Consider the following 26,161-nt stretch of genomic DNA (forward strand, 5'->3'; position numbering starts at 1 on the left):
TAGATATAGCTGTACTGTCTCTGCTGAAGTTGTTTTATAAGAAATTCTGCCTTCCCCCATAGCATTAAAAAACTAGCACCCCTATTTACAGTGTTCAAACAGCTTGTGAAAATTAAAGTATTTGTACTAATCAGCAGGTTAAAAACAATGTATTCTCAAGACAGTAGGAAGGATGGATAACTAATTTCCTAAAACAGCATGAAACTGTTTACTGAGTTTACTGAAGAAACATTAAGAACTTTTTGTTTTGTCTTGTTCTGAAGAGCAGTGCCTACTCCTTAAACATATTTTTATTTATGAGTCTCTGGGGGTAAGACAGGAAAGCTCAGCTGACATTTCTATGAAATATTCTACTGAACTATTCAGTGCATTTATGATACATTCTGAAAAAAAGTAATGATTAGCTGGACAGGACAAATGACAAAATTGTACCCTCCAACTGTACTCAGGCACAGGATGTATGTCTATGACTGTTGCCCTTGGGCAGGCGTGCATAACATTTGTTGATCAGCTAATGGGAGTGCTAGATATGAGAAAGCACATGAATGTTCTGTGTGTTCAGCTAGTTCTTTGAGGGATTTTTACTGAATTCACTCCAATATTTTAATTATTCTGACTGCACTGTTTGCGAGTTTAGGAACCCAGGTGCAAACTCAGCTGGCATAAAAGAAGAGGTTGGAGGAAGGAATCATCAAGGTGGAAGTACTGGATATGCAAATTCTTGGTTATTCTAATTACTGTGGCTGAAGCGTCTGCTGGAAGGTGATAACTAAAGGACAGAGAGTGAAACAGTCAAATTACTAGAATATATTTCCTTCCTCTTGAAGCAGGAAGGTCGAAACAATCCCAAGGTAGGATGGACTCCCCAAGACTGACAATAAATTCTCAGGATACAAAGAAGTCTCTCTTATTCTTATTTGGGGCCCCTGTTAATGAGAAGGCAGGCATTCAGGCACCATCTTCCACCAAAAGGATCCGTACCCAGGCCAACCCACCAAGTTGCGGCAAAAGGTAAAAGTAACACTACATACACAGAGTAACAACAAAGCCTTTACAATAAAGGGATGGTGGAACCAGAAGGAGGCTGGAATTGCTGCGGGCCTGCCTTAAATCTTTTTCCCAGGCCCATGGCTCCACCCCCATCCCATTGATGCAGGGAACACATTTCGTGCCAGCTAGACCCAACAAACCCAATGGATCTGCCCTGCTGGCACCCTGTGGCTGCCTCAGTGGTTCAGCCTCTGTCTCCATTCACCCTCCCAAAAAGCAGTCTGCAGCTAAGATAACTCCAACTGTGTTTATACATTGGACTGAATCCCAGTAACTTTTTTTGATCAATCTTGCTCAATTCCTGCATTGACAAGATGTTGCTAGAACTTTCCCACCAGTTTTGTCTATTGATTTTTACCTTAGTTCCTAGTGAGCTGATCAGAATAATTCATAATTATTATACACTTTTACCCTCGTGTGAGTTGCTGAAACATTGCAGTTTTTCCAGAACACAAAATATTAGCAAAATTGTGGTTTAGCCTTAATTTATTGTTAAATCATCAAGATGTAGAAAATGAGGAAAGATGTGATTCTGATCTCATGGGTAAAGAATGGCATTTCCTGTTTACTGAATTACAAAGAGACATAATATGGGTCAAAAGTTATGAATGTAGCACTTAAATTTTCCCTATGTTTAGTTTTGATGCATTGTGTCTTGTATGCTTCAATTTTCATGTATGTTTACAGCTATTTATCCTAATTGTATGGCGATTTGCTGAATTGTTAACTGCAAAGGTTTCTTCATGTGATCCCTGCCAATCAGTGATCATAAAGTGAATGTGATGACATTATGGGGACAGATAATTAATCAGATTTGCATATATACTGATATTAAATTCCTCACTTTGAATGGGAAAAAAGAAGAGATCCCTCATGGGGAATTTGATCCCGTAGCCAAGGCAGCCAGGATCCCTATCTGTTTGTATTGTACTAATGGTTTCATTGCATGCCAGTCCTGCTCAGTGATATTTTTAATCAGTTCCAATGTTAGTTGTGTGTTGTGTATAAACTGCTTAAGAATGTGAACACAAGTGTGGATCTGATAATAAAAACAATGTTGCGGTGATTTCTGAATTTCATGTTCCAGTGGACCCTATTCTGTATTTTTAGCTCCTGACTCTAAATGTTTTTGGGAGATCTAACTAACCTATTCCTTGTATTTAAATCTGGACTCAAGCAATAAAACCACAGATGTTAAAATCCCCACATAACGTTACAGTGCAGCAGCTAAAGTGCTTCAGTGAAACCTTTCCTTTTATTTTCTTAGATTCACCACTTCTATAGGCTTTAAAAGTAAGTCCCACCAGTAATTCATAAATGATGGCCTGTGCAAGTGGCAAACACACAATGCTGCTGCCTCCACCACCACCACCGCTCTTCTGTTTCCTTCTGCTGAAGGAACTGAATGCCTACCTGTTTGCAGCCCTTTTACAATGTGGTGTGGGCCAAATTGGAATCACCAAGCCTTCAGGTCTGCTGGCCCTGCCCTCGAGCCATGCAACTGGCCAAAAGGCAGGAGGCTGGGCTGCAGAAAGCAGTGCTGATTGCCTAGCTGTAGCCAGTGCCACAGCAGAGCCCTTCTGTTCCTTCCCATCTCCCACCCAGCAAAAATAGCTGCCCCGGCTTATGGATGAGACCTGAACTCCTGAAAAAAATGTTGAAAGGGACAAGGAAAGATTAGGCACTGGCATGAAAATTGAATCTGATGATAAAGGTTTACACAGAGGCTTGCAGTTTACTCTGGTTATGAAAGAAATGGAAAAATGGCACACAGTATCAGCTATATTTATTTTTCTATTTTTCCAAAGATCCCAAAATTAACTGTAGAAGCAAGCAGAATACATTTTCTGAAAGGATCTCCTGATTAGTGCTAACAATGAGTTATAACAACAACACTGTGATGCAATGAAATAAAGTAACCCTCTCCTTTGTACAACAAAGCTGTCATACAATATTTTCACCAATGATGTGCTTTTTGCTTAAAGGAAGGCGGGGTTACAAGTAAGTGTTGGGGCCATAAATAAGGGGTCCTATCTCAGGAATCATTAGAAGTCAGTTAACATAAGTATGTTGTTAGGCTGAGCTGTGAGGGCTCGCCCTTGACCACCAAAAAAGAAAAAAAAACATTTTAAGTCTGCTGAAATTGAACTGCTGCTTGCACAGAGCAGAAATTAGGCAGTCAGTAGGAAGTTTAGATATCAAGTCTAGAGTGAAAGAACATTTTCTTCAAGCTGGCCAGCAAGCAGTGTTTTAAGCAGCATGAATCCTGTGTTCGGGACCTTGTTATTTTCACTGTTACTTCTTCTAACTCTCAGGATTCAGGAGCTGATAGAAGCTTGCAGCTGTGCTCGTGCTCATCCACAGCAACTCATCTGTGATTCTGCTTTAGGTGAGTCATAAAATGTTATACACTTTTTACACAACTAATAAGAAAGCAACACGCTCTAGATTTAAGTGTGGTGGTTTTTTGGAACACTCAAGGGTTTCACATCTAACAGATAGGAGTATTTGGTTTCATGAAAAGAAGTTTAAAACAAAAAGTATTACAAGAATAAACCACAGGTTCACGTGCATTCAGAAGCAGTTGTTTCTTTAGCATTTCAGCTTTCTCTGGAAATATGTTCTATTGCATTGTATTAAATCCTTTATGGACTTTACAGTAACAAGAATCTGAGCTAAGTGTGGCTGAAAGTAAATATGTAAATCAATGTAATGTATTATGCAATGTATGCAACCTGACAATTGTAGAAATCTGATTGTTACATCACCCTATAAATAGAATAAATTGGATATTAGCATTTATTGATCTTTTAGATGTTAATTTACTTATTCATTGATTTCTGATTTAATTTTTTCCTTCTTGGAGGAATCAAAGAGAAATTGGGCAACTGGCCAGCTCTTTAAAAATGAACATTGAGCAAAGTATTTTATACAGTCTCAAAATATACTATAATGTGCCTAAGTTTCTTCTGAGTTTTCAGTCTACACATTTACAAACGAATCATAAACAAATAGATCCAAAATTCAAATAAGAAAATTTGACATTTTACATCCTTTTCATTTTAATCTACTTATGCTATGGCTAGTTAGCTTCCATCCAGGGTGAACAGTAAATGCAGAACATGAATTTCTAAAATGTCACAAAATTAGCATTTCTATGGGACAGGCAATACCTTCTGCATACTGATTAATTGCTTTCATGTGCTGACAGAAAATCTTTGTAGCCATGACAAACTCTAAACTCTGTTTAAGACCACCAATTAAAGTGTTCCTTAATCTGGCTGTGTTAAGTAATGTTTTCATTAGTTTACCTACACCCAGCATGCCAAATTGGAATTCTCTGAAGTGCATAAAAAAGCACTAGTTACTTTTACATCCATTTAATGGTCATTAAATGTTTTGAAAGAATGTGAGCAGTATTCAAAATGCATCTGATGCATTTTTCTGAAAGTGAAATATCCCCACATCAAGTAGTTGTTGTTGATCGGCTTGAAGACTTAATGACATCATATAGTTAGAGCAAATAGAAGCATTGATGCTGAAAAAAGAGGATTTTTTCCCAGATGTGGTATATAATTTTCCAAGTCTCTAAGAGCTGACTGCAAAATGCTACCTTGAACCAACTTAAATGCATGCTTATATTAAGAGCATGGTAAAAACAGATTCATTAATGCAGCGTGGCAAGAAGCCATTTTTAGTTACTCAGCAGCATAAATCCAAAACACACTTTACGTGAAAGAATATTATAGTACCTTAAAGAATAACACATTTATTGTGAAAAATTTAGTTGTGAGACAGCCCACTTTGTTAGCTGCATGAAGTGTTCCATTCAGCTGTGTTCCATTCGTCCACAATCTAACCCGTGTTTCCACACTTGAAATCAGAGAATAACATTTCTGTGGCATAGGTGCTTGCTTCAGAAAGTTTAGGAAAGAAATCTTTACTATTCTTTGATGTCCACTTTTCTCAATCAAAAGCCAGGAAAGGAGAAGTCATAGATTGGGGAGGTGGCAGTAGAGTTCTACAATATGTTAGCTAATGAAGAAGAACCAAAGGGTGTTCTGTGAAGGACACTAATACAGATAGCTTTTGTGCATCTCTGCTCTGAAATATGATTGGTTATGAAGAAATGAGAAAATGTGTCTAGTTTTTCCTGTAGTTTTTACAAAAAAAGGATCTTGGAGAATATATATTTGTACCTGTAGACAATAGCATTTAAACATGATGAATAATTAAATCTGATCATTTACTACTTTGGGAGCTTATTTGCTTAACTGGATCTAAAACACTGAAATTATTAAAACTATTCTTGTTCTGAAATAATGATTTGGGATATTAAAATGAACCTTAAGAGAAAATACATAATAAGCATATTAAGTCAACAATATTTTAAATAATTCAGACCTCATATTTGACTTTTAAATTATTGAACTTATTTCCATACTTTTCTTCTTGAATGTGAAAGGGTGGCACAGGCATTGGTTAAATCAACAAATCTCACTTGAACAACCTCTCGCTAATTCAGAACCCTCAGCATTTCCAAGACTAAACAAGAAGCACTTTCATTGTGGCATTTGTCTGTGTGATTAGTGGTGTGACATTTTGTTTATTCCTGTCAGGGGATCTTTTGTTGCTTCAAGCTATGCTTAGTTTCAAAACACCCCATAACTACCAAACAGCCCAAGTAACTTGGTGAAAATCAGACTGGCTGACTAAGATACTGTGAAGGATGAGAGAATATATAAAACACAGACATGAATTAATGTTACATTAGTACTTGTGTATAGCAGCAGAAACTATATCCTGTGGTAGAGCCCACAATAAAGGGAGTAGCCCACAAGCACTGTCCATGTCAGTTTGGCCTTGTAACAGCCTAGTTTCCTGTGACCTACTTCTTTAGATACTGAACACTTTATGTGCCGTGCCCATCCTCCTAACTTCCTACATTGGAATTTCTCTACTAGAGAGCAAAGGATGATTTTTCTTAGTCTTAAACAGTGGACTGTATGGGTTGCTGACTGTAAAGATCCCTGCCTGTTTGAAGCCATGTTAATAGTGCACATTGTATTTGTGGCAAAGAACCCCACTACTCAAAGTATATAACTGATGTATGCTATAGGAAGCTTCCAGAAAGCAAACATTCTTAACAGAAATTGGTAGCTACTGCTTAACCGTTAGACAGGTGTATATCTATAAGCTATGCATTTCTCCCTTACAATAAATGTATATGGACAGAAATCAAGCTGCAGAGCTATGTTCAAATATATTTGTGTGACCATTTGTGTATATTTTTAATTTAATTCTATAAAAATGTGCAAGTTCCAGTGCATTGAGTAGGTAAGAGTGGATGTGGCTTCTACTTCCTTATCTATTTCCAGGTGTGTGAAGCATTTGGCTATTACACCCTTGGCATGTCTTCTCTGATTGGCAAAGTATTAAGGTTCATTTCAACTAACTACTTTGAAATGGTCAGCCAGTGGGAAGTCACATTCATTCACAACAAACATCACAAATAGTTGGGGATAAATGGCTATTACCTACTGGAGAACTTCTTTACAACATTTCCTCTCAAATACTGTCTTTGTACTTTATTATAGGTCCATATTTTTTTAGTTTTTAAAAAAAACCTTAATGTTTGACATGTTCATAATGTTGCTCATCAAGTTTTCAATGACATCTGAACCAGGAACAATCAATAAATTGCTGATATTCTGTTCAGGGACTGTCTTTGGATTATGATCTTGCAGTCTTTGGATTGAATTAAAATCTATACTTTCTTTTTACTTTTAAAGCAATTTTTATTGATTTTATAACAACTGCAACAAAACTAATAGGAACAATTAAACAGTAGTGATCCAGTCACTCTATAGTACAAATACAAACTACAAATAACTATTTGAACTTCCCATCCATCACCTGTTGCTGAAGTTATCCATAATATAATATAATATTATTAATATCAAAACCAGAAAGCTTTAAGATCTTAGTAAGGACTTTAAACTAAATTCAATTTTTTTAAAAAATAGCAAAATAAATGCAGATAAAACTATATTATAACCTTATCTCCCTTAGTTCAAAAACTGAAGACCTAAGAAAATCCTCCATCCTTCCTTAAACATATCTCCCACAAAATTATGTTATTAAAAATGACATCTAACGTTTCTCTATTAACATTCATATCTATTTATTTCATCAGCTTACATCAAACATTTCAATAGTTCAACGGTTAGATATTTTTAAAGTAAAATCCTTATTGTTCTTGAAAAATTCTTTAGCACTTGTAGACTTGATTCTCTGCTGTTGACCTTTGTATATAAAAAGAAGGCCCTCCCACTTCAGCCAAGTAAATCTTATTCATTTCTTCCTTAGAGCATCCACTAGAAAAGAATAGTCTTCTCTTTTGTAAGAATCTCAGGGGTATTCTTTCATCAAAATGAAATTTTTCTCCTCCATTGTGAGTGGTGATTTCCAATTAGTTACTAAGATTTGATCAGCAATTTCTGTTGCAAAGGAAATGACAATTCCTCTGCAAAATCCTCATAATTTTGGTTTTTTAAATTAACTCAATTTTTTAAAAAAATCTTTGCAGTCTTTCTCTTCCATCGTCAAAAAACTGGCCACTGCTAAGACAATTTTCTTTTTAAGGTTTTCTTTTGAAGACTCCTGCTCCTCTGGTATCAGACTTAAGACTTTCCCTCTGGTCTGATATTCAAGATGAAGTATAGCCTGATCATGATCTTTAAGTTCCATTTGTGCAGAGTTAGTACTTTTTTGAAATCTCTGATCTCCTCTTTTGTTGTTTTTAAGTCTTCTTCCAGCTGCACAATTTTTTTTTTAAAAAATCAGATTTAATTTCTTTAAACTCCTTCAAAAGTTCAGCCGTTGTTGCTGGTATATTCCCCAATTCTCTACTTGGAATATTTCCAATGCTGCTTTTTAGAAAATCTATTTCAGACTGCAGAGTCTGTATATTAGCAGACATAGCTTTCGTGTTTCCAGATAACTCCATTATCTCCAATGAAGCTGAGCTTTTTCTGATTGAGGCCATTAAATCTCCAATGTCCCTAATGGCCACTAGATGGCACGATGCAACAGTCCCCCACCCATGGGCCCACTCTGCATGGGCCAAAAACAGCGCCCCGGAACAGTAAAAACACTGTTCCAGGGGTGCTGTTTGCATGGCTTCTGCCTCTGCATTGAGGCAGTGCTGTGCTTAAAGTTACAGGTGTTTGTTTTATCAATTTCAGGTTTTTAAAACCCCAACATATTTCTTTTTAAATTTTCAGATTTTTCTTCAAACCTGAGTCATTTTTCAGGTTTGTAGAAAACCCTGTTTTGCTTGTTCACCGTGCCAGTCTCTGGACTGAAGAATCCTCAAATGTGGGCAACTTCATATTAGTATATAGACATTATACAACACTAAAAATAGAATGGGACAATAAGTATCAAAGAATGTTTTATACGAATTTTTTCTTTTTTTTTGGTTGCAGTGATCCGAGCAAAAATTTCCAGTGAAAAGGTGGTTCCAGCTAATGATGACCCTCTTGACACTCACAAGATGATCCAATATGAAATCAAACAAATCAAGGTAAATTGAATCATATGTTTATTTTTGAGGCAAATTATCAATATTCCACTTTGAATGACTAAAGAAGCTGTGTTGCAAAAAGATTTAGAACATTCTTAAGATCATACAACATCACTGTGCTGATCATGTGCCTGTCATTTTCCTTCAAATTGTTCTTCCTCAAAGAGTAGGAAGAAAAGGAGAAGGAACAATCATGAATGTGATCCTTGGAGGCAGAACTGGATAAATGTAGTTTTTACAGTTTTTCTGCATCAGTGCTCTAGCATTCTATAAAGCATTCTACAGATTGCGACTCTTCAGCTGTAGACACGAACAGTTTCTATGATCAAGGATATTTGATACCAGATCATAGCAAGGTTCATGGATGAAAAATTATGTTAAATATATTTTTCCATTAATGATAAATGATTAATCAGCATTTTCCCCATCTTTTTAAAAATGGTAAATACAGTGCTGAAAATTTTACCATAGCAGCACCATTAGGGAAGAGCTACTTAATCTTTTCAATGATCTAGATACTTCAGTTTTTTTTGAGCCATGGATCCACAATGGATATAATTCCTAAATTCATTTCCAAAGTATGAAGTTTTTTTATTGCAAAAATGGCCCTCAGTTAAAAGGTTAACCATTCCTTCCCCATTGTCACTGCCCTCCCTCCACCTGTACGGTGAGGAATTGTTTATAGATCTTCTATTGTCACTGGATGTATTTTTGGTTATGTACATGCTGAATTCCTCTGAACTTGTTGCCCTTAAGTATTGTTTGAAATTTCTAAAGCTGACCATTGAGCCAGTTATTTGTAAGAACAAGCCAGCCGCCTCTAAACTGACCAACCTTGCTTTTTGCAGCTGCAAACTAGATATTTTTCTGTTAAAATTGGTGGCAAGTTATTTCTCACAGGCCATACAACTGGCTGTACTCTCACACAAAATATTTGAGCTGCCTATCACTGTCACCACTTAGTATGATGTAATTCTCCTTTATGGAGACATTTTATTTATTCATTTATTTAATTAGATTTAATATCCTTCCCTTTCCCAGCACAAGGCCTGGCTCAAGGCAGTTAACAAATTTAAAATTATTCCACACGTATACAGTAACAATATATTCGATAAATAATTCAATAAACCTATTTAAAACCATTAGTTTTTCCCCCCAAGCATTTAGAAGGTAGTCACAGTTTCAACTTTTAACATAACTTACACTGACAGGGTTGTTTTGGAGGGCTGGTTTGTTGTTGTTTTGTACACTTAAAAAGCATGTATTTGTGCAAATGTTTTATATCAGTGATATTTGAAAAAGAATTCTGAACCTCAAGCCCTGCATGGAATTACAGCTGGTCTTCACATTGATATTATGGTTGGGACATTATTTATATCTGAATGAATGCTCATTTTGGAAATGTATATAAACAATAAAAACTGAAGGCTTACAAGCAGATGCACAGTCATTTTATGCAAGACACTGGGTAAAGGAAGGCTCACAGGAAGAGAAGCTTATGATGTATGAATATCATTTAGACATAGGCCAATTATGCCCAATGTGCTTGCTGCACAATGAGGGCAAATGTCTGTCACAGCAGAATTTCTTGTACAGACCTATTTTCTGGAACCTCGCTTTCACTTTCTGTTCTCTCCACAGCAAGTGACATTGTTTTTAGTATGAGTTTTAATTTACTTTGCTGCCAGAGTGGGCAGATTTGCCAGTGAGCACAGATTTGCTCTGGAATTTTCCCTCTGCCCACAGCCAGTCTTCCCACTCCTGCAGGCTGCTTTGCACACTTCTTCCCCTGCCTGCTCTATGCTGCCAACTCTAAGTGCACATATTGAGAGATTGATATCTCAATATAATAACATCAGAGGGCTTTTGCAAGGAACAGTACAAGCACGGCATCTTTTTGGCTCCATCCTACCTCCCCCACTCTGCTTCTGCCCTCCTTGTGGATCAGGAGAGCTTTAAAAACTTTATTTCAGACAAGACTCTGTTTTAAAACAAGCCTTTCTCTTTTCTTCTCTTGCGGCAGAGAGAGGAAGAGAGAAAGGGAAAGGGAAGGGAGGGTGACAGAATATCATCTCTATGTTGAGACTCTCAATGGGTGTAATGAGATCTATGCCTTTAATGCTGTTGATAGGCAGAGTAATGGGAATCAAGAGAACTAGAAGCCCAGCAGAGTTCAGCAGAAAAACTGTGCTGCAAACCATGGGCCGGCTCCTCGCATGTAAACTGAGAAATGTGAGGAGACCTACAACAGTCCCATTGTGCAGCTCAAAAGGCCAAGGTTCCATATATGATAGGCTATAACATAAGATTAAGCAGTGATTTTATCATTCATGTTACATTTTATCATTCATGTTACAATTAGTTCAGTATAATTTTAGAGCCCTGACATGGATGGCCTCGGCTAGCCTAATCTCATCATATCTTGGAAGATGAGCATGATTGGTTAATATTTGAATAGAACACCACCAAGCAAGTCCAGGGTTGCTATGCAGAGGTAGACAATGGCAAACCACCTCTGATAGTTTCTTACCTTGAAAATCCTACTGGGCTAGCATAAGTCAACTGTGATTTACTCAGCCTTAAATAATCAGCAAGATAAGTCAGCAAGTACTTATTTGCATATGGATCATGAATATTAGGACATTGTTCATGGTTTCATGGACAGAATTCCCAATGCAAAATACTGACTTGGTACAATGCAGCATTTTAAATTGCACAGCAATCTCAGCAACTGCAGTATGCATGTAGTAGAGACCCAGAAGAACTTTTGGAGTATAAACCATTTTACTGTGTACCCTTTTCTTTCACCTTTCCCTGGTAGCCCCCATAGCACCGTGATGGCGAACCTATGGCACGCGTGCCAGAGGTGGCACGCGGAGGCCTCTCTTTGGGCACGCGAGTGCCTAATCTCCCCCTCCCCCTTCACCTTGCCAGAGGTGGCTGCTAGGGTCCTTCAGAGGCGCCCACAGAAAGGGCGCCCGAGAAATTTGAGTCTGTGGCGTTCTGCCTCCCGCACTGCCTGCTGGGGCGTTCCCCTCGTTCCCGCCCTAAGCTCTTTCAAACCTCGCCCCACCAAGTTAGGCAGAGCGAGGAAGCCGGAAGACTAGACGATTTATGAGTGGCTCTTGGGGGGAGGGGATGGGATGGGGCGGGTGCCTGCTTTGTATCTCTCCCTGCACCATGCATGCGCTTTCGTATTCAGCATCTCGGAAACCTGGGAGATCCTCAGCAGCCAGGCACACCGGAGGGGTTGTGGAGGAGAGGGGGCTGCATGCAGAAGCGTCGTGAAACAAATCAAAGCCAAAGCAGCTGCAAATGCAGAAGCACTCTTCCTTTTTTGCAAGCCCCTAATACCCTTTCCCCCCTTTCTTTGCCCCCTGTGTTTTACCTCCCCCAAAGCAAAGAGACACCTCCAACACAGGTCTGCAAGGGAGCTGAGTGCCTCTGGGCTGCATCTACTTGCCAGATGGATGCTGCTTCTGCCAGCTGGCTTTGACTAGAGCTGTTCGTGCATTGATCGAGCAATATAGAGGCCACCTCTCTCCCCTTCTCCTCCCCCCACCGCCTCCAATTTACCTCCTCAAGCTTGCACTCACTGGGTTGAAAGTAAGGATCAGTACGCCTGGGGAAAGAGAGGGGGAAAGAGAGGGGGGGCGGTTGAACTGCGAGTAAACTTGCAGCTCATTTGGAGGGGGAGGATGGTGAGATGCATCCTGCCCCAAAACTGAGGCAGCAGGAGAGAGGTATTGTCTGTAGCCGGGGGAGCAGAGCCCTGCCGGTGATAGCACAACCGGGTTCCAACGGAAGACGAAGGAAGTTCAAGAGTGGGAGCATTATGAAGCTGTTGCCATGCCGGGCACTGGAGGTGCTTTTGACTGGGGGTGACTGAGTCCTTTACACGTTTGAATGGCTTTTTAAAATTCGGTGCGCATCTTTCAGATCTATTACGGCTGGGCAAAGAGACACGGGGGGGGGGAGTGGAATTTCAAGTCTTCCTCCTTCAACATGTGGATTTGGGAGAGCCTCATACTGAAGTGCGAGCTGAATGGATAGTGGGGCTTTGGGGGCAAACTGGAACAGCTAGATGGCCTTCGAGCATTGATCTGCTTCAGGGCACGTATCTGAAGGCAGGTTGAGATTGGGGCTATTTCCAGATTTAGAAGCCCTTTCCCCAGGCTGTCCTTTCCCATCAGTAGGGCTGGAGCGTCGGGCAGGGGGGGTGGGCGACGCTGGCTGTGCACGCACATCTTTGCAGCCTCTTTCATGTTATTAGTGGGAGGGGACATCTAGGGAAGGATGGTCCTTGTTCGCTTGGCTATTTTGTTTACAGCAGCTGTAGGTGAAAAGGGACCCCAGAGAAAAGACGGTTTATTTATCTTGCGGGCTTTACTAACTTGCCAAGTCATCATTCTCGTACTACATTTCTCTCCCTATCCACCCACCCACTTTGGTTTCTTCTCTAGAGTTACATTCTCCTAGCAGAGTTCAGGAAGTTAAAGACACCTTAAATTACTATAATAATGCAGACTTCCTTCATGTGCTTGGTGATCTCTCTCTCTCCCTCCCTCTCCCTCTCTCTCTCTCCCTCTCTCCCTCCCTCTATCTATCCCTCCCTCCCTCCATCTTCTACCCTCCATCTACCCTCCTTCTTCTACCCTCCATCTACCCTCCTTCTTCTAACATATCTAATTTTAAGCGTGGTTTTACAGTAGGGTTAGGAAGTCAGTCTGTACTAAAACCTCAGTATTTAGGTTAAATTGCCATATTGGCACTTTGCAATAAATAAGTGGGTTTTGAGTTGCAGTTTGGGCACTCGGTCTCGAAAAGGTTCGCCATCACTGCCATAGCATCTCCCCTTTTTCTGTTTCCTTCTCTCTTCCCATCCACCAGTCAACCTAACTTTATCTGCTTCCCCATCTTCAGCTTCCTTCCCTTTCCTACCCCTGACAGCCTCTCCCTGTGTCAACTCTGTTCAAGTTGCAAGAGTTTGCAGTAGTAAGTCACTTGAGTGAGTTGTCTGGTGGCCATTGTTGGACCTGGCCAAGTCATGCAAACTGCGCAGTGGCAGCCAGTGGATTCTGGTGAGTTGCATGGCATCAGATGACCTGGTAGATGTTGTAAGATCTGAGTGAGCTGCACTAACCATATGGCACAGCAAATTGCTGTTACATAGTAACAAGTCACCATGTAAAACAGTTTGTTGCCACCAGGCCTGGCCCAATGAATCCTCTCTCAAGATCATGGGGAAGTGGATAAAGAAGAAGAAGAGGAGTTTGGATTTATATCCCCCAGGGGCGTACCTAGGCAAACTGTAGCCCGGGGACAAAACTTGAGTTTGGTGCCCTCCCCCATATGGGCAGCCACCCTCCCCCACCACGACCAAACAATGATTTTTTGCACCAGGTCATTTCTAAATCACCATCACATTATAACTAACATCATGTGTAACCCATTAAGCCGCTATTAAAGGGACAGGATTTTTTTTCTCCAAGAAGTTGGTCAACCTAGCCAAGTGCCCCTCCACTAGTTTTCTATCATGTCAGAGTTTTCTTCCACATAGGTGGCACACTAGATGCTTACGAAAAACACATAAAGCATCACCTTTACATCTGCAGAAACAGATTCCTTTATCTTCCAACCTTTCCAGTATTTTCTGATTGGCCCAAAATCCATGCCTGTCATTTTGTGTTAGTGCCCACTCCCCTTTCTCATATCTCCAAATCTGCCAGGGTGTGGGGGGAGCAATGGGCCACCAGGTGTACTCCAATCGATCGTGCGGCCACTGGCCCATCGCTTCCCCCTCCCCCCAGCCAACAACAACAAACCTTCCTACGCAGTGGCATAGTAGTTAAGAGCAAGTGCATTCGAATCTGGAGGAACCAGGTTCGATTCCCCGCTCTGCTGTGGAGGCTTATCTGGGGAATTCAAATTAGCCTGTGCACTCCTACACACGCCAGCTGGGTGACCTTGGGCTAGTCACAGTTCTTCTTAGCTCTCTCAGTCCCACCCACCTCACAGGGTGTTTGTTGTGAGGGGGGAAGGGCAAGGAGATTGTCAGCCCCTTTGAGTCTCCTACAGGAGAGAAAGGGGGGGGGGATATAAATCCAAACTCTTCTTCTTCTTCACTGGGTAACCTTGGGCAAGAGAAAATGCAGATGAGGAGAACCACAGTCAGCTCTTTAGAGGAAGGACTGGATTACAATGTGATAGGTAGAAAATATTCTATGGGATTCATTGCCACAAGATGTTTAGATGGCTTTTGCTATCTAGTCCAGGTGCTCAGAAGCAGCAGGAGCAGAAGGCCATTGCTTTCATATCCTGCATGTGAGCTCCCAAAGGCACCTGGTGGGCCACTGCGAGTAGCAGAGTGCTGGACTAGATGGACTCTGGTCTGATCCAGCAGGTTTGTTCTTAGGTTCTTATGCTTATGAAAGGAAGTAAACATGAATGTGCAGCAACTGCTATTAGGCAGTATAATGGAGAAACAAACCCTCTATGTTCAGAAGAATTATTCTTCTGATTAAACACACACTTGGTATAAACAGAATAGTCATTGCTATAGCGTTCTGTTTCTGAGCTATCCAACAGTATCTGGCCACTGGAGGCAGAGGACTGAGCTCATCTGATCCAGCAAAAAAATTCTCACAGTCCTAACCAACAGAGGACTCCAAAATTAACTGTACAGAATTAGTGTTTAAAAAGCCCAGGATGACAACTCAGTATTGTCTTTATGTGTAAAAGAGCACAAATAATAGCAGAAGGATGAGCACAGGGTGGGAAGAGAGTCATTTTTATTCCCAAATCCAGATGAGTACAGGAGGTGGCACTTTTGTTGGAAGTGCAGGGAAGGGGAAAAATCTGTCTTTGGGAAAACAGAGCACCTGCTCATGTGTCTCTGTTTAACCCCCTCCCAAGACAAAAATGGTTTCTTCTCTTCAGAATGACAGAGGATGTGCCCGCTGGCCCATCACTCCCCCCCCCCCCCGCAGCCAGCAACAACAAACCTTCCTCCTTCAGCTGGAGCCACTGGCCCTTGGAAGCAGGAAGGCTTTGGGGGGGAGGGGGGAGAAGTGATGGGCTGGCGGGTGCACTCCTCTTTCATTAACAGACATCACATCACTACCTTTACCAGGCAGACTGTTAACCGGGTGGTTTTCCAGTGCCTTCCTGATGCAGGTAAGTGAACATAGGGTGATAGCCTGAAAGAATGCACCTTAGATATTTATAACCACCAAGACTTGTGTCTGTCTACTTATATAGCTTCACTAATACCAGTCTACTTGGAAGTGGATCCCACTGGACTGGTTGCCGAGATCTGAATGACTGTTGTCTGGGAGTAAAGGCTTGGCCCATTGCACCATTTGCGCCCCTTGCACACATGGAGAATGATGCACTTTCAATCCACTTTCAGTGCACTTTGCAGCTGGATTTTACTGTGCAGAACATCACAATCCACTTGCAAACAATTGTGAAAGGGACTGAAAGTGCATTATTCTGCATGTGCAGAAGGGATCTTGGGATTTACTCCAGAGGAGTCTTGATTAGGCTCTCCCCATAAGGTGCCCCTAGATGCCTGCTTTCTTTTACTATTTGACTTTGATGCAACAGACTAACAGGGTCCCTCCCCCCCCAAAAAAAACTGATTGTGAAAAAGTCGGGAGCTGAGCCAGCGGGGCCGCGTCTCTGCCTTTCAGATCCAAAGGAAGGGGGCATTTTGTCCCCCTGATGCGTCAGGCAGGCAACGCCAGGAAACATAACTTGGAAATTAGAAAAGTAAATGCATTAAAGCCAGTCCTTTTGGGGGGCCACACAATTAGGCTGGGGGGGGGGGGTTGAGGTTCCCACAACAAAAAGGCACCCGGATTGGAAATCAGCACTGTTGCTGAGTGACAATCTGCAGATGTGCTGCGGGGGGTGGGGGGGAGAGAGAGAGAGAGAAGGGAGGCTGGGGAGGGATTCACTCATTTGGGCTCGGGAGGGATTCACTTCCTCCCGACCTCCACTCATGAGAAACCTGAGCCCACCTCTCCAAGGACTTTGTGCCCACCACACCCCCTGGAGCTTGTCTTTTGTCTTTCTCCTCTCCTTCGGAGCCACTTGTGCCAACAAAGAAGCCCGCTCTATGCCAGCAGCACTCTGACTGGTCATATTCTGCACATGCCCAGAGGCTCGCTCTTCTTTTATTAGAGGGCCATTTCCAGGGCAGAGTCCTGGCACCGAAAGGGAGTTTGGGGCTTCTGCCTGCCTCTGCCTTTGCAATGCCTGGAGCTTTGTGCTCGGGATCCCAGCGCTGGGAAGGAGGGCAACCCGCCCCCCCCCCAGCCAGCTGCTTCCCGTCGGATGCTTGAAGCCAGTCGCCTGGAGCCGAGCAACGCACACTTTGGAATGAGCGTTTTCTCCTTGCTTGGAATGTATTGTCAGATTTCTCTAATCCTAAAACACCAGGCTGTATTTTGCACGCTTTCAGAGTCAGAATCAACAGGCTGTTGTGGGTTTCCCCGGGCATTGGGGCATCTTCAGTCCACGGGCGTAAATGCGGGCGAAAGGCTAGCAGCAAAAACTGGCAGACCAGGCAGGGCCAAACTGCCTGGAAAACCCACAACAGCCAAAAATAGTTGGCCTTTAATGCCCTGCCCTCCACCCCACAATACAATAATATTTCCTTTAAGCTCATCGGACCCAATCCAGCCAAAGTGGTTTCAATAAGAGGTCCCAAAATCCAACTTTTCTCAGCCTGTTGGGGCGGGCAGGGAGGGAGGGAGGGAGGGAGGGGGAACAATGGAGGGACAAAACCAAACCTTTCTCAGGCTGTGACGAGGCAGCTGCTGCGAGGGCTTCCTCCTGGGCCTGCTCACCTTTCTTTCCCTTCTGTGCTGGTGGCCACTGGCCAGTCAGCAGCAGGGGAGGAGGTTTGTCTGTGCAACCACACCCTGACCCTAGGAGAAGGCAGCGCACACTGGGTCGAAGGGAGGTGGAGCTTGCTAATGAACTGAGAACTGGAACTGACCCAGTGAGCCACCGTATAGAGTGGGCGGGGCTAAGACAGCCCGAGCCGACTTCTGTGTACAGCAGCTTGCCAGCTCCATGATGATGGTGCAGTCTGTGGGGGGGATATTTTGGCTTGGCGCCCCCATGTGACCCCCCATGTGACCAAAATTGCCACACCCGGGGACAAGGGGTACCCCTTGTCCCCTAGGTAGGTCCGCCAGTGATATCCCCCCTTTCTCTCCTGTAGGAGACTCAAAGGGGCTTACAATCTCCTTGCCCTTCCCCACTCACAACAAACACCCTGTGAGGTAGGTGGGGCTAAGAGAGCTCAGAAAAGCTGTGACTAGCCCAAGGTCACCCAGCTGGCATGTGTGGGAGTGCACAGGCTAATCTGAATTCCCCAGATAAGCCTCCACAGCTCAGGCGGCAGAGTGGGGAATCAAACCCGGTTCCTCCAGATAAGAATGCACCTGCTCTTAACCACTACACCACTGCTGCTCCCAGGGTAAACTGGGAGGCCAAAACATCCCTGGAAAGAACCCTGTCCATCCCCTCCACCCTTTACTGACAGAAACTAAGACTTGAAGGCTGGCAGTGGTCACTGAGATCTCCCATTTTTATTAAATGTGCAGGGGCTGTTTTTATTATTTTGGGGTTGAGGTTAAGCTGATCTACTTATTCATTTCAAAATTTTCTTCAAATCTGGAGCTTTATTTAGGTTGGTAGAAACATTTGTCTGTTTATGGATTTAAATATCCACAAATAGACAGCACATTGGAAAGTATACAGATAATAAAACTTTAATATATAAATATTTTTAAAGTAGCATTTGTTGCACATTCTTTATTAGGTGTAATTATATTTGTCTTTCTGTTTTTTAAAAACAGATGTTTAAAGGATTTGAAAAATTGAAAGATGTTCAGTATGTCTACACACCTTTTGATTCTTCTCTCTGTGGTGTGAAATTAGAAGCCAATAACAAGAAGCAATACCTCCTTACAGGTACATTACATTCAGACAAAAGCACTGCACAATATATGTTCTAAACCATCACAAGTGGTTGGATGGAATGTTGGTACTTTTACAGAAGCTACATTGAAATCTTTCTTAAATGTTTAATTGATGCTGCTCAAATTGGGCAGCAATATTGTACATAGCTTAGAACACTTCAGTAACACCAGTGAAATTTCTGATTAAATCATAGCCTCTTTTGGAAGATGCTTTAATTTAAAATGCTAACTGAATTTGCAATTGTGTGCACGGTGGCTTGGTAGTCTTAACATTTTCCTTCAATGTAAGTTGTAGATTTTATCCTATACATAACCAAAACTTTCATTATTTTAATGGATGTGAATTGTTAAGATTTATGTACTCTATTATGTGCTGTTTTCCTAGGACGAATTTTAAATGATGGCAAAGTCCTTATACATTTGTGCAATTACATTGAACCATGGGATGATCTGACACTTTCACAAAAGAAAAGTCTAAATCAGAGATACCAAATGGGCTGTGGATGCAAAGTAAGTATATGAAATCTATTGAGGTGCAATTGCATTTTGGCCCTAAAGCACAAGGAAGGAATACTGGTTGGCTTTTTCCTTTCAGATGCTATGCTTCTTCCTCCACCACAGCTTCTTCCTCCACCAAGCCCTTGGTTCCCAGCAACTTTGGCCTCATTTAGTTTTGCAAATCATTGGAAAGAACAAAAGGAAGCTGCAGAGTTTGGGCTGTGTAGGGAACATCTGGAAAGAAAGGATCAGTGTGGGAATTCCTAGCTCTGAAATCTCTGCTGCCCCATTCCCTTTTCAGCAGAATGATACCAAAGTAAAAAAGCAGAACACAAAACTCTGGGAAGTGCTGACAGCCATCACTTGTGTTCATCTGTGTTGCCTGGCTCAGGGTGAAATAGCAGCAAACAGTTGGAGTGGTCAGTGCAGAAGCCCACAGCTTCTTCCTCCACCAAGCCCTTGGCCAGGCACCTGCAACCAAACAGTATGATTGCCAAGCTGACGGGACACTGATGGAGAGTGATCTTCCAAAACATCCTGCCTGTATATGGCTTTCTAGGTTGGTGAATGCCATACAAATGCCATGATCACAATGAAGCTCTGCTCATCCAGTGTTTGACAGGCCATTCCTATCCAAGGGTGACAGAGGGTAAAGGATTCCAAAAGGCAGGCTGGCTGGCAGGGCACCTCCTGTGCCAAATATATTTCTGTACCTGTTTATGTTCAGTGTGACAGCTGACATCCTGCCTCCTCTGACTGTGCATTGCCCTGCGCTGACCCAGAGACCCTCTGTTAAGCCTGCTATGAGGGGGGTGGCAGCTGTTGGCAGATTGCCATGTTGTGGAGCACAGCACAGATGGCAAAGAACTTGGTGACTGTCAGACGCTGCGTGGTCTAGTGCTCTTCCATATGGTAGAGGCAATGGAACTATATCCTCAGCTAGCTGAATGCCCATTTGATGACCATGTGTGTTTGGGGATCTGATGGTTTTTCCTCATGACATGGTGTCAGCAAATAAGGGAATAGGAGGTATCTGCAGTCATCTAGCATGGATGGAATGACACTCATCAGGGGCGAGGGCCTCTGCCTGTTTGCCTACCCCTGGTCATCCTCTGACCATGTGGCCAACAGGCAGTTAAGGCCATATATGTATCATAGGCGCTGCCCAAGAACTTGGCCATGAGGGCTGTGGAAATGCCCTAATGATTGCAGGACACTTGAATATTCATGCTGTAGAACTGATGGCAGCTTTAGTAAACCTGCAGCTCCTCCTGGAACACAACAAGGGCAATGTAGGTGTAGACTACAGTGGCCACTACATTCGGGAGCCTGTGACTGCTGTGAACCCTCCCTAGATGAGTGCCAGCTCTGTCTGTTCTGTGGAGAAGCACACATACTCTTGTAGGTTAGGCAGCATGGCATCCAGGAAGCTGTGCTGACAACAGCTTACTGACGACTGGGACACCTCCAGGACTTCAGCCAGAACCCCTTTCAAGGGTGGTGGCCAGAAACCTGAAGGAGAACAGGCTCTTCTGCAGGACAGGGCTGATGCAGGGAGTGGTAGTTTGACCTTGGAGAGCTGGTCTGTGCTCCTTGCACAGGACTTGGATGGTCACCCTGTCCAGGCAGAAGTCATTTAGCAGGTGTTGTCTGACATATGAAGCATACTGATGTGTGCACAGCATCAGTGAGCACAGCACCTTCTCCATCATCACAGTGCCACCCAAACATAGAGCACCAGCAGTAGATGGATGAGTCACATGCCTAGTGGAAGAAGGGGGCACCATGCCAGGGCAGGCTGGCTGGGACTTGTGGAGAGAAATGGATGAGTTCTATACAAAGAGGTTTGGGCCCTTGTAGCACAGCTGCCCTTGTGTCCCACACCCTTTTCCCTACCCCCTGTACCCATGGATGGCCTCCCTGTCTGCATGGCTTCCTTTTGATGCCTGGTATCCATTGTGGGAACAGGGAGAGGTGAGGTGGGAGCAGGCATTCTTTGTGAGATTGAATAGTGACCCTTAAGCAGATGTATGTATGTGTGCAAATGGACTGATGTTCTACTCTATGTCCTCCCATCCCAGGATCCTTTTTCCTGATCTTGCAGCACCATTTCCATGCCCTGACCCCAACAATGTGATCTGTGGTAGTTGAGGTAGTCATCCTGCGAACAGTGGGCATTTTGCAGTCCATGGGCCAGCAACTGAGGGTGAGCCCATCTTTGAATGGCAGTAAGGACAGTGGGAACTGAGGAGGATGCAGGAGCCAGAGGTGAGCAGCATCCTCCAGTCTCTGGTGTCTCAGGTGACATGGGGGACTCTGGGTTCTAATCTGAACCCTGGGCACTGGGCCTGCAGCAGACTCAGACCACTCTCCACCCTTTTAACCATGTAGGTGGCAGGAGTGGCTGGAGGGCCACCAAGAATGAACAGGAAACAGAAAACCTTCTTTAATGGTCAGCAGTGGATGAAAAGGATGGCATCACCTGTGATGGCAGATGCCAGACACATGGAGGAGCTGCTTGCTGTCATGAGGGATGTAGGGGAGGAACAGGAGGACATCAATAGATGCTTCTGGTCCCTACATGATACCCAACCCCAGCACTTCCTGTCCTGCTCTACCACCAGCAGTGGTTGGAGAAGGGGTACCCTTGGCAGCAACAGCATCCTGCTGTAAAGTACAGCTGCTGGTGAGCAGAGGGCACTCAAAACTTGTACAGACTCTTCTTGGCATCTCCCCCTTTTCCTTCTGAAATTTGTACGCCCTTTGGTCCATGTGGCCCAGAGGTCTACTTGGAGTGTCTGGGGTGTGTGGGTGTTGGGGTTCTTGCCAACACTGCCAAGTGCCCAGGGATTTGTGAAATACTTGATCTGTTTAAGGGGGTGGGGGATGTGCCTAAGACACAGAGCCAGCATCCCTGGCCTCACCCCTTTTCCCCTCTTGGCCGTGATATTGGTGATAGGGTGACCCCCATGTTTGGTGACCCCAATTGGTTCTACCTGGTCTATCTGTCATAGCTGTCCTAAGTCACCACAACACCCCTATGGGATTGGATGGTGCACTTGCTGGGATGCTGATGTGGTTACAACCACTGAAACCCAGCTACTGACTATTTTTCCTGCTGGCTACCACCTAAACAAACCCTTTAGGGAATTGACCAGCAGTGCCTCAGTTACTCTGTGGCAGCCACTATTCTGCCCATTAAATAAATGAATGAAATAATAAACTTAATTGGTTAAATCACTTGCCTATACTTGTACCATTAAAACAGGCAATAGGGTGGATACAACCATTCTCCAATAAGCCTAGGCTAAATAATTTCCCTCCCATTTAAGTAGCTCTTCCTCCGCTTTGCTCAGTGGATTAAGATCCACCCCCAAAGATGGCATTTTAAGGACACGGGTTTGAAAAAAAGTATATATTGCTATAGGTTATATATCTTCCTGGCAAGCTTCTATGAATGAGAGATCACATTATAATATCTAATCCAGTTTCAATTTTCTCACTAGCTTTAATACTACTATGGTGTGACTAATGGTGTAGTTAGTTGGGTATGATAGGCCTGCGCTGAAAACCCCACTCTATCATGCAACTCCCTACATCACTTGGGTCATTGTTCTCTTTCAGTCTAACATACCCTCACAAGGTTGTTATGAGACTAACCTATGTATTTACTTCATTTAAAGTTCTCTCCAGTGGGGACCTGAAGTGGCTTATATTTTTCTCCTCTTTCACTTTGTCTGCATACCTACCCTGCGAGGTAGGCAAGGCTGAAGGTATGTGACTGGCTGAAGGTCATCCAGAATGGGCATTTGAGTCTGGGTCTCCCACATTCTAGTTTGACACTCTGTCCACTACACCACAATGCCATACCTACGCTGAGCTGCTTGGAAGTAGGGCAGGACAAAAATATGAGTAATGAATAACAATGTGAAAGTAACTTGAAATGGTGTTAAGAAGTATGTACACTAACATGACATTTCTGTGTAATGTGTTTGTAACAGCCCAATGCAGATGCGGGGGGGGGGGGGACTCTGTGGCAGCTGGGGACAGTGTGGAGAAGATGGTGCGGCACCATCTCCAATGGAAGTCTGGGTGGCACAGCAAGCAGCAGGAGGGGAGGGACATTGCTCCCCAGAAAACTCCATTGAAAAAGTTACTTACACCACATGTTTTCCATTATCATTTGGTTATTCCATTATCATTGGGAAAAGTGCCTTGTGAAAGGTGACTACTATTGGCTCCATCCCTGGGAATGCCCCTGGCCTGTTCCCATCCTCCTTTATGCTAATGCAGTTCTAGGGGTGGAACCCTCTTCTAGGACAGGTGCTGGGGAGCTCTACAACACCCACCTGCTTCCCTGTTAGCCCTCCTCAGCTGTTTAGATGCCACTTATGCCCGCAATGTGGGCAAATATGTTGGCACAGGCCTATTCAGCTTCCAGGACTTGCTTGGCCTCTTCTCCTCTGGATTGGGCTGCCTGTGTCTAAGGTTAAGTTCACATTTGTTGCCATTAAAAATCTACTGCATAGTGTGAGTGGAAACATGCCATATCAAAACTTAAACTGCCTTTCCAACTGGGTCAGGGGGAGGATGTGTTAAATATTGCTACTAGTGTCTTGCTTTTTAGAGGCTGGTGGAATTGGACAATTCAACCAAGTTGACCTAAATTGTTTTATGTCGATCGGATTGACCTTTGCATCTCTCCATATTATTTTATGGAAGTGGATTGTTATTATACTTCATTATTATTATACTACATTATTGTACTATATAATATGTATACTGAACAAAGAAAATTGGAGGATTAATGTGATCTTTTGTTTTTAGATTTCGACCTGTTACACAGTGCCCTGTTCCATCACTACACCAAATGAATGTTTGTGGGTAGACTGGCTGATAGAAAGGAAGCTTTATGGGCATCAAGCAAAACATTATGCCTGTATCAAGCGCAACGATGGAACATGCAGTTGGTATCGAGGTGGTCCTCTTCCAGAAAAAGAGTTTATTGATATGAGTGAACCATGAATTGTGTTAACTTCTTGAAAAGCTGTCTGCTCATTGCTTTGAACTTTCAATGTCTATCTGTTACTTAGAAACAAAAACAATTTTTGCTGTGTAAAATACAGTGTTCATAGAATTCGGACCAAGACAAGAGGAGGAGCTATCTCTTGGAGATAGCTCCTATCTAAGTTTCTTTTTATAGAGGACAGCTACATGGAAATTTTGTTTTTTTTAAAGCGTGACTTTATTTTTATCGAAATGAATGTATCCATACACAAGTTGGATCAAAATTTGGACTCTTGATAATAAATTCAATAAAAGAACATTTTGTTTTTTACCCAAAACAAAGTTCCTAAGGAAATAAGTGTGATTTTCTTACAGCCATATTTCTTTGTTCTGAGATCAAAGAACTTGGACAGAATATACATAAGATGCACTGTAGTAACTTGCTGTAAAAAGTCCAATGAATTGATTTTCCCATTTCAGATGATGTAAATTAAAATTTTGTGTGCATGTGTGTATGATTTAAAACTCTTGTCTTCATTTCTTGTATGTTGTTTACCATGTCTTGTGTAGCCTTGTTTGAAGGGTTTGTTCTTAGCTATAATACATCACTGATCATTAAAAACAGATCCAATGGATTTGAATATACTGTAAAAAGGTACTGATGTTCCATTACATAATTATGACATTGTACTATTAGAAGACATGAGTGGTTGAAGTCAATGTCCTATGACTAAGGGATAAAAGAATGAATGAGAAAATATTTGTAACCAGTTTTTAGGTACTGTGGTTTGGATCCTACAAACCACCAATTCAAGGAGCTAGCGGAGCTGAATATCCCCTACCTCACATTCTGCCAGCAACTTCCTGTGATGCCTGAGATGCAATTTCACCTGATCCCCTCACCTTACTGCAGCACTCCAGTGCTGCATGGTATTCACTCTCCAGGAGTGTAACCTTCAGTATCAACTTTGGAGGGATTCAAAGGTGGTTGCCAACTACTGCTGACACTGCTCTATTTCTGGCAGGGCATTTTGTGACTACAGTATTATGATTGTTGGGATGCTGGTGCAAGAAATATTCCGCAAAATGCCAAATGTCAAAATGTGTGCAGTAGTGATTCTAAATTCAGTGCTGAAGCTTCAGTTCATCTGAAGGATGATTTAATTCAAACATTTCAGTTATTTGAAATTTTTTCAAATAAATGGCCATGAGAATTAGATAAATATTTCAAAAAAGATTTTTGTGTTTTAGACATGAATGTTATGTTTCTTCAGATATGATTGGCACTGGAATTTCCCAGTATAATCTGCTGTATGGCAATATGATCATATGTTATTTTGACATTGCAGAAGCTCTTTTCCCCTCACTCCGTACACTTAAAATATTAACAGAGAGCTGAAATAAAGCAAGCCATTGGAAACCATCTCTACTCCAGCACTAGTATATCAAAATAAATGGCAATGTTTGATTTAGAACTTTGCTTCATAAGAATATGCTAATGATATCAAATGCCAAAAATGTTTTGATAAGCATAAAGTGAAACCAGTGTAATGCTAATTAAAAGCAAGATGCAGATTCCAAAAACATAATGTACCAGTTAATATTTCTGCATTTCTGTCACTGAAGACAACTACAGCATGAAACACTGGCACTTTATGACCTTTCCTTATGAAAGAATCACTAACTTCATGATATTCCTTCCTTGGGTTTAGATAAATATGCTGCATCATGGCCACTAATGTGACTGCCCTCACTCACTAATTGAATTCATTTCTTTTAAAACATAATTTAAGCAGAATTGGCACACATCTTGCCCCCATTTACTCACCATGCATAATGATCTGCTAATATCCACCCATTCACTTTGTTAATTCTTTAGGAGAATCAGCAGAACAGGTTTAGGTTTGTTTTTGTTTTTTTAAATTAATCCTTCCCCTCTCTGGCTTTGAATAATCCCATGAAGATAACTCATCCCTTTTTGTACATATCCTGTCAAGGGACCAGACATATAAGGACATAC

At 42.4% G+C, this 26,161-nt stretch overlaps 2 protein-coding genes across 2 annotated transcripts in view; one reads left to right on the forward strand and one right to left on the reverse strand.

Moving 5' to 3' along the window:
* The window catches only part of SYN2 (synapsin II), a 238,323-nt gene that overhangs the window by 77,390 nt on the left and 134,772 nt on the right, over positions 1-26,161 (reverse strand). The gene's annotated exons all lie outside the window — the stretch shown is intronic.
* Positions 3,092-24,795, forward strand: TIMP4 (TIMP metallopeptidase inhibitor 4). The gene is made up of 5 exons (XM_048487638.1): positions 3,092-3,439; positions 8,541-8,638; positions 18,514-18,628; positions 19,022-19,146; positions 23,962-24,795. The coding sequence occupies exons 1-5, from the start codon at positions 3,310-3,312 to the stop codon at positions 24,157-24,159; spliced, it is 666 nt and encodes a 221-aa protein (XP_048343595.1). The 5' UTR covers positions 3,092-3,309; the 3' UTR covers positions 24,160-24,795.

Source organism: Sphaerodactylus townsendi, linkage group LG03 (assembly GCF_021028975.2).
Source record: "Sphaerodactylus townsendi isolate TG3544 linkage group LG03, MPM_Stown_v2.3, whole genome shotgun sequence".
NCBI lineage: Eukaryota > Metazoa > Chordata > Lepidosauria > Squamata > Sphaerodactylidae > Sphaerodactylus > Sphaerodactylus townsendi.

Bases quoted from the DNA above. Each gene is read 5' to 3' on its own strand.
- TIMP4 (XM_048487638.1), top strand. From the start codon at position 3,310: ATGAATCCTGTGTTCGGGACCTTGTTATTTTCACTGTTACTTCTTCTA. The intron at 8,639-18,513 runs GTAAATTGAATC...TTTTAAAAACAG, and splicing joins ATGAAATCAAACAAATCAAG to ATGTTTAAAGGATTTGAAAA. The intron at 19,147-23,961 runs GTAAGTATATGA...TTTTGTTTTTAG, and splicing joins AAATGGGCTGTGGATGCAAA to ATTTCGACCTGTTACACAGT.